Below are 9,254 nucleotides of genomic sequence, written 5' to 3'. Positions count from 1 at the left end.
GTGAAGGGTGCGGAAATCGGTGCACGGAGACGAATTCTCGCGCTGCGGAACGAGCAAGCTCGAAAAGAGTCGTCGTTGACAATTGCACTCGCGTCAGCTAAGCTTTGGACAGGTCCTTGGGGTGTCGTATACACGTGGTCGTCCAAAACGACCAGTTGAATTATTTCGCAGCTCTTCGTCCCGGTCCCGGAAGACCCACAACCCTCCCCACCCTATCCCTCACCCGCTCACGGTCACGTGACTCACCTAGGTGGCATCGCTCGCGCGCGTTTCTGCGTCCTGCTGACTTGCTTCTCCCTGGGGACTTGCTGGTTCGATAGGTAGCTACTGTCCCTGAGCACCGAGGCCTGCTGGTGATGATGCTGATGATGACCGCTGGACCGATCGTTGTGCTGCGAGAGCGACAACTGCGCCAGATACTCCCTGAGCTCCGGTTGACTCGCTAAGAGCTCGCGACGCGTCTGGGCGCTAAGCGTCGTCGTCGTCGCGGAATCGGACCACGGTGGCGGCGGTGTGTGGGAACGCGTTAACATCGTGTCCTTGTGACACAAGTACTCCTCGTAGGTCGGCGGCAGACCAGACTGAAATCAGAGACCATTCGTTAAGAGATCCGAGCTCTCTTCGCGAGGATCGTTGTTTCTCTCCGCTCGTCGATTCCGATTTCTTGGTGTTACCTAATTTGGTATTCTTTTTGTTTTTTATTCGATTTTTCTTTTCGTAACGCTTGTATTTCTTCGGGTGTAGGAACTGAACTGTTGTACCGGGTGTCTGGTTTTAATTTATATGTGCGAATTGTATATAAATTTTAATTTATATATGCTTAGAAATTATCAGTTGTGTGAATGAAAAGCGATTTGGACGGGAATCGAATATTGCGATTGAAATATGTTTTAAATTAAGTAAATTATTCAATGTAAATGATTGATACTTTTTCATAAGAAATAACAAGCTTTGTTAAAAATTATATTATTTCATTTAAGAGAACGTATGTCACGATCTCTAGATGTCTATGTACAGAGAAATTAATTACAATAGAGTATGTTCTACTCGAAACGATTCAATTTTTGTTTGAATTATTTTTACACAAAGGATAGTTTACGAAGAATTCGCATTCGTAGATTAAAATTAGACACTATTTATATGTCTATGTTTTTAACTTTGTTATCCACTGAAAGGACTAAGGAAATCCAGGAGCATTCAGTTGTGTTTATTACAGTAACTTTGATTGTAGGGGAAGAATATATTATCAGAACACCACGGGTCGGAAAGGACCCGAGGAATGAACCAGGGTTAAACACGATGCAGCTGAAGGAGTAAAATGGAAATAAACTCGGTACGTCTACATAAGGTATGCAACCTTTGGTCAATTGCATGCAACGTAAATTCGTACACATAAGGATGCATCCCAGCTTGCAAGCTATCTCGAATTGTTGCACTGGAAACATCAGATATCGTTCAAGAATTTCTCACGCGAATGTAATGGAGGGTTTTGCGTCGATGAGTCTGTTGAGGATTTCGTTCAAGAGTTAACTGTTGGGAAAAATAATTCGATAACGAGGCAGCTGGCAGTTGGTAATAATTATATTGTTTCGTGGTAATTGGTGGGATTTCTGGGAAGCCGAGATGGAAATCGTGTTGAACAGTAGGAATGCGACCGACGCTTTGTTTAATCTTTTGATTTCGAAGGACGCTGCCAGGGGCTTTGCCACTGTAATTCAACTAATTACTCTCGGACGAAGTTTAACGGGAAATGTTGTTTAATCTTGCGCCGGAAATTTGATCGAATATGCACGATACACATAGTGTATCCTTGGGTTACCGAAACACATTTATGCCGGGCATGGGTCGAGGACTAAGGTTGTGACAAGGTCACATTTTTTGTGGAGGAATATTCGAATACTTTGGTTATTCAAATATTCAGCGAATGTAATTCGAATACTGTTCGAACAGTATTCAATTATCTGAGTAGGTTGTGACTAGTCAGATTTTTTGTAGACGAATATTCCAATACTTTGGTTATTCAAATATTCAGCGAATGTAATTCGAATACTGTTCGAACAGTATTCAATTATCTGAGTAGGTTGTGACTAGTCAGATTTTCTGAAGACGAATATTCGAATACTTTGGTTATTCAAATATTCAGCGAATGTAATTCGAATACTGTTCAAATAGTATTCGATTATCTGATTATTCGAATACTGTTCGAACAGTATTCGAGTTATCTACTTATTTAAATACTATTCGAACACTATTCAATTGTCTGACTATTCGAATACTCGAATATTCGAATATTTCGTGCACTGATTAAGTATCTGAATATTAGTAATATTTATGTGGAAAGATATTGATCATAAGTAAGATGCTTTACGTTCATCGTTCTTTTTTAAGGTTTATTTTCGCTTCAAATTTTAACGAAAATATTTAAATATATGTGAATACTCAAATAATATTTGAATAATGATATGTGAATACTTAAATGATATTTGAGTAATGATATGTGAATACTCAAATGATATTCGAATAATGATATGTGAATACTCAAATGATATTTGAATACTTACGCGTTCGAAGTTAATTCGTAGCACCCGAATACCTATAAAATACTTGAATGTTAAATTATTCGAATAGTCTCAGTCTCGTTTCGGACTCGAGCGTCGTAAAAATTGATTTATTCTTTTACGGTTGAATCCATGTCCGCGAGAAGGTCATCGCTGTTTACAGTGCGATGAAGCGTGGAAAAGAAAGGAAAAAGTTTTTTGTTCTGGATCGGGATTTGAACTCGTGCCAATTGTTTGAAAAGCAAAAACCTCGTTCAGGGCGCCATTGAGACGCCGCGCTTGTTTTCCATTTTTTGGCTTCTTTATTTTGTAAAGTTACTTCTGCAAGTTCACGACATTTCGACTGAAATTTTTGATGTATCGCTGCTCTTCGGAATTCAATTTAATTCAATGCAGTATGACATACATATATGCATAACACATAGTAATTTATCTTTGTCTCATGTTTCCATCTTTACCATTCGAAACATATATTTCAGAGAAGAGCAACATTTTATTTGAACAAGAAGTGTCATTTATCCAATTGAACCGTTAAATTTTTATTCCTTCATTGTAAAATGTTTCATTCCATAATGAAAATTCTAATTTTTATCCAGAAAGTTACCAAAAGTTATAAACAGTTATTTACCGTTTATTCATTATTCGAAACTTTTGTCGAGTTAAAAATATTACCTCTCTCTGATACATTTTATACAAAATATAATACTATAAATGAAACGTAGATCTATGTGTAATTCAAGACGTTCATCTATGTGTAGTTCTAATTTCTATTACAAATAATAATAATAATAATAACATTCTCGTAAGATCATACAAAAAAACATACATGTACAAAATGGTGTAAATGATTCAATTGTTCTATTGACCTAACTTACAATAGTACATATATAAATATACAAAGCATACATTCTAATTTTACACTTTCTCGTATAGTTTAATTAATTAATATCAGTGTATATTCTAGTTTAACTAATTAATAATAGTGTCTATAATATTATAGTTCAACTAATTAATATTAGTGTCTATAATATTATAGTTCAACTAATTAATATTAGTGTATGTAATATTATAGTTAAACTAATTAATATTAGTGTCTATAATCTTATACTTCAACTAATTAATATTAGTGCATATAATATTATAGTTCAACTAATTAATATTAGTGTATATAATATTATAGTTCAATTAATTAATATTAGTGTGTATAATATTATAGTTCAATTAATTAATATTAGTGTGTATAATAATATAGTTCAACTAATTAATATCAGTGTATGTAATATTATAGTTCAACTAATTAATATTAGTATATAATATTATAGTCCAACTAATATTCCATGTTATTCGCATTGTTAAGTATTTGTCTCGTGGAAGTTCCAATTTCGTCGCAGCGTCTAGTTTCAGTTATTGAAAACTGGGAATCTGCATCGTCTCGGGGAAGTCTAGCATTCGATTCCCGTTGTTCCATAACGAACAATAAACGTCGGTAAGATTCTCCGCGTTTATGTCACGGGCCTCGATACGGTATCATCGTTGTCTTTGTTCGCGCAGGAATTCACATCGTCGCATTAAACGTCACAATGGCAGTAGATTTATATTTTACTTTCGAAGCAGAATTAATTACCCGTTGCTCTGCTGTACGCGCGTTTAATTAGAACTGGCGAATTAATTTAACGGGTCATCGTTCGCACGAAAGAATTTCCCCGAAAAAATTGCTCGATAATTGCTCGCGCGAATGATACGCGACAGACGACGATTACGTTCTTTCGTAGCGCGATTTTGAAATTGATCGAATTCGATCGTTTCCAGGGGTAAAACGCTCGCGAAAATGTGACTTTTAATCCGATATTAAAATCGAATCGCCTATGTACGAGAAACTTCATTATCCTGAGTGTTCCTGAACACGTACCGTGCTTGTACGTTATAAATCAGTGTGCAAACCTCTTTCCTTCTACGATGTATTCGTACGTGTGTTAATTACTTTACGAAATCACCGGTATCACTGTTATTAATTATTATAGAATTTAAAGTACGCGGGTAGGAGTTAAATAATTTTCGTGGTACACGATCTGGGCGATGTGTATTCAATAGACGTTATTGGGCTAACGAAGGTACGAAGTTGGAGCAAAGATTCGGAGTATTGTAGAATGGTTATAGATATTGAAGAAAAAGAGAGATCAGAGGATAGTTTAGTATTCTATGAGTTAATATTATTTTAGTATAATAATTTACTTTGGGTTTCTTCAGCCTGTGTTTCTTGTATTTTTAATTTAATTAAAATTATAGATACCATGAATTGAGAAATGCTTCGAGATAAATTAATTTGCATAAAATAACGTGTCATTCACGACCGAAGAAACGTTAATCGACATTGTTCACGTTCTCTTCGTTCGCAACAGTACTTCTTGAAGTGAATTTTTTCCTCCTCACAATATATCGTACTTAGACGATTCCAGTTGCCTCGTATTCCCTTGACACGTCAAATAGTTAAGCTTGATAAAGAATCGTGCGAAACGTGAGCATCATCGTTGAAGCGATCCATCACTCCTAATTTCTTGCTTGACCTTTGATCTTTGAAATTTCTTTATCCAGCGCAATCACGCGATACAGACAAGCAATGTAAATAAAACGAAAGATCAAAATAACAATATTCTTCGATTTCGTGATGTCGTAACTCAAATATCACTATACACGAACGTGCAATGCAATTAGATAAGTACACGTAACTGTTCACTAATAAATTTTATACAAAATCTATATTCGAACTTAAAAATACAATTTATAATAGCTTCTAATAGTTTCAAGCTAAAGAAAAAAAAAGATTTCTATTCTCGAACAACAAGAGGTAGATTTATTTCCCTTTTTTCCATTTCTGTTGATTTTTATGGACAGTATAGCTTCTAATAGTTTCAAGCTAAAGAAAAAAAAAAAGATTTCCATTCTTGAACAATAAGAGGTACATTTTTTTCCCTCTTTTTTCATTTCTGTTGATTTTTACAGACAGTATAATTTCTAACAGTTTCAAGCTAAAGAAAAAAAAAAGATTTCCTCTCTCGAACAATAAGAGGTACATTTCTTTCCCTCTTTTTTCATTTCTCTTGATTTTTACTGACAGTCCCATAGTGGAAGTCATTACGAGAAGGGGGGAGTGTGTTTTTAAGATTATTGCACTATGATACATTTTCCAGCGGGCTATAATCGCCCACATTCTCCCACCCCGAGAAACTTTACGCTTCTATTTTCCTCGGTATTTTGTTTTATCAGTTTAATGAGATTACACGCGTCGCGGAAAAATGGTCGCGCGATCATCGACCGCCGCGCTGTACCAAAGTGGAATTTATTCGCTCGGACGACGGATACTTTTTGTTCTTGGATGCGAATTTTACGGCTCGTTTGCCTGGAAAGCGACCGTTCAGCCCGCGCTAATGGAAGAAATATTTTAATTTCGTTTCGTCCGGGCCCTTTCGGTTCAGAGCAACACTGGAAACGTTTCCTCCTAACTGCTTTTAAATGGCCGTTGTTTTTATCGGATCGAACGGTAAAAATTGTAGATCGTTTACAAATTGAGCAGTACCCGTTACCGCGGTCCACGGAATTTCCAATTAAAATAATTAAAAAACGGAAGCAACCAGACAAATAAAAAAAAAAAAAAAAAAAGAAAAATTCCACCACGATCGTTCGATCGGGTGTAATTCGTTCGAGTCACCGTGTGAAATATTTTAAATCGTTTTTGTATTCAACTTCTTCGGAGATATCATCGCGTGCATACGTACATTTATTGTTTAAGTTCATTTGAAAATTGTAACAGAAACGTTAAATAAATATTCACGATTCTCGATAACGTAACACGATCGTCGTTGGATTATTGCACAACACAGATCGATATCAATGTGAATTTTTCTTCACTTCGCGCGAAATAATCTCTGAAAAGGTTAAACGCTGCAGCACATCCATTATCCACTATCAGTTTAACTAACTTTCCCTCGATCCTTCATTTTGACATGTTTTAATTTACTTTCAAGGAAGTAAACTTCGAGGTTAGGTTTAGCGGCGAACTTCTGCTGTGCTTCGTCAGTGCGCATTAATGTAACAACTTTGCGTTGTAATACGTGAAATATTGAGAATAGCGTTCCAAAGTTTTGATAATAACAACAATGATAATAATAATCGATAGAAAATCAAAGCACAAATTTACAGATCGATGAAATACGAAGAGACACATCCTACGCATATTTAAGGTTAAGTTAATTAATGGCTTACGTGACTGCATTTTGAAAGTTAACAATTATAAGTTAAGTTAACATATAGAACTGTATCTTGCCACTGTATATTCATCTTTATTTTTATATTTACTCAACACTGTAATTCATGTTGTATACAATTCAGTCACGATAATGGACCATTCTTATTAATATTTTTATTTTCCTTACTATTATAGTTATCACTGTTTACAGAATAAGAGAAAGCTTACACGATAGTTTTCTTAATAAATTTCTAAAAGAAACGTACATCAATGAACACATATCAAAACAATAATCTTTATAAACAGATTCACATTGAGAATAATTCTTCGCGCCACATCACGTATTCGAAATTCCCGCCATTATTTCTTTCCCTTCAAAGTCATTCTGCGGATAGTATAATCAATAAATCCTTTCCATTCCAAGCTGGAAGTTGAAAATTAGCCTCGTTTTCGTTGTTTTTCACCGTACTCGGCCCACGTGCAAGAAAATCAAGCGCAAACGAGACTTCGTCGTTATCTCTGTACGCAAGAAACGCGTTAAGAGGTTATGTGAGGTTGGAGGGGGGATTCTTCCCAAGATTTCACAGAGACAGATCGACGAAATGTATTAACGCTTTTCGATCATGCGGGGGTGTGAAACTGGGCCAAGATAGAATTGCTTCCGATCCCGTTTCCACGGTCATTTAGATTCTGGGTTTTATTCGTACCGTGGGTATCGAAAAATCGAAAAACGAGCCCGCGAGATCGAAATTCGTAGGAAAACGTAACGAGAACTCTGTAAACGTGAAAACAGAACGGACGAATGTGTCGCGTCATCGAAATTCCGAGGAAAATGTAACGAGGACTCTGTAAACGTGACAAACACAAGGGGAGAATTTGTTTTGTTCGAATTTCTCATCTCCTTGGGAACCTTTCAAAAAAATTGCCACGCCGTGTTCCCAGATTTTATTTTTCGAGATTCATATATATATATTTCTCCTATTTATTTACTTACGTGCAACGCGAAGAAATTTATTTTACTTTTGATTTAATAGAGGTTTGCTTTTATATTATACATCCAGTGTATAGAATTTCTTTATCGTTCAATTCGAATATGTTTAGTTTTTATCATAAGTTGAACGTTATTTATTATAACAAGGAGAATTGAATTCTATTTTAACTCGAGAGAGGTATGCTCTTTACATCGAATTCCGTCTAATTTAAAAAATTAATTTTTAAAATTTTTATAACAAAATTATAATTTCTCATATCAATATTTCTTAAATATTGATTTGTCGATTGGGACCGTCTTTGCGACGAAAAGAGGAATGATAATATTCTCGAAGCTGTACAGAAACGATGGAATGAAATTTACAATTTTCCTCTTCGAATATTCTTCTCGAAGAACCTACTCTCCGTTGCATCGAAGTCACTATGACAGAGCACGTGGTATAATTACGTGAATCGACTCGCGGTTGAATTCGTTCTTCGCGTTGCACGAGCTAGAATTTACGAGGTTTTTCGGGAAAAACGTTCGAAACGAATCGCGACGAGGAGCGTACGTGTATTTGTTTTTATTTTATTCCGTTGGGGTGGGGGTAGACGGACCATAAATTCGGACGAATTCACGGTGGAAAGTATTACATTACGAGCTTCAAGCGCGACACTTTTCGCGTTCTTTCGACGACGATGTTTCACTCCACCGTGCGTGCGTTTCTGTGAAATATATTTTATCACTTAGGGGTTCCTTTTTGCTTTTTTTTCTTTTTCTTTTTCTTTCTTTTTTCTTTTTCGACGTTTCTACCCCCGTTGGGATATTATTCGAGATTCTACGGGGGGCGCGTGACGGCAGTTCGAAAACGAGAAAGTGTCGCGAAAACAGGATTCATAGCGAAGTTGAATTACCTTCTTCGATGGCGGCGAATACGTGACTGCATTTTGGAAGAACCGCCGTTGGAATTTCTCGCCCGGGACGTGTAACGCGTTCGAAAGTTTCCGTATCAATCCGTGGAAACTTTTCGACACGGGTACTTTATACTGTTTCACTCGTGGTGTGTAAGCATTAATCTCCGCCGCGATGAAGATTGTCGGACGTCGCAGTTTACGCGGCATTAAGACTTTGCTTGGGGAAACACGGGGAAATAAATCGTCGTACAACCGTCTTAACGTTACAACTTTTCCAGAAGGAATTCAATCATTTTTGTTTTCGATTGAGTAATGTTTCACAAGGTGTGATACTTTGTGGAATGTGTAATATTTTGATGTTTTGTAATAATGGAATATTTTACGTAATGTGTAATATTTTATGAAATGTGCAATATTTTACAAAATGTGTAATATTTTATATAATGTGTAATATTTTACACAATGTGTAATATTTTACAAAATGTGTAATATTTCACAAAATGTGTAATATTTTATAGAATGTGCAATATTTGATAAAATGCGTAATATTTTATATAATGTGTAATATT

At 35.9% G+C, this 9,254-nt stretch overlaps 1 protein-coding gene across 3 annotated transcripts in view; it reads right to left on the bottom strand.

Annotated features, from left to right (window-relative positions):
- Positions 1 to 9,254, bottom strand: part of LOC143146869 (uncharacterized) — a 138,006-nt gene that overhangs the window by 9,490 nt on the left and 119,262 nt on the right. For all 3 annotated transcript variants that reach the window (XM_076311586.1, XM_076311587.1, XM_076311585.1), the window contains one exon: positions 247 to 581. In XM_076311586.1, coding sequence (XP_076167701.1) covers positions 247 to 581 — 335 coding nt within the window. The remainder of the gene's footprint in view (positions 1 to 246; positions 582 to 9,254) is intronic.

The sequence above is a fragment of the Ptiloglossa arizonensis genome, chromosome 5 (genome assembly GCF_051014685.1).
Source record: "Ptiloglossa arizonensis isolate GNS036 chromosome 5, iyPtiAriz1_principal, whole genome shotgun sequence".
Taxonomy (NCBI): Eukaryota; Metazoa; Arthropoda; class Insecta; order Hymenoptera; family Colletidae; genus Ptiloglossa; species Ptiloglossa arizonensis.
Note: the sequence above shows the minus strand (reverse complement) of the source record. Positions and strands in the feature narration are given on the sequence as shown.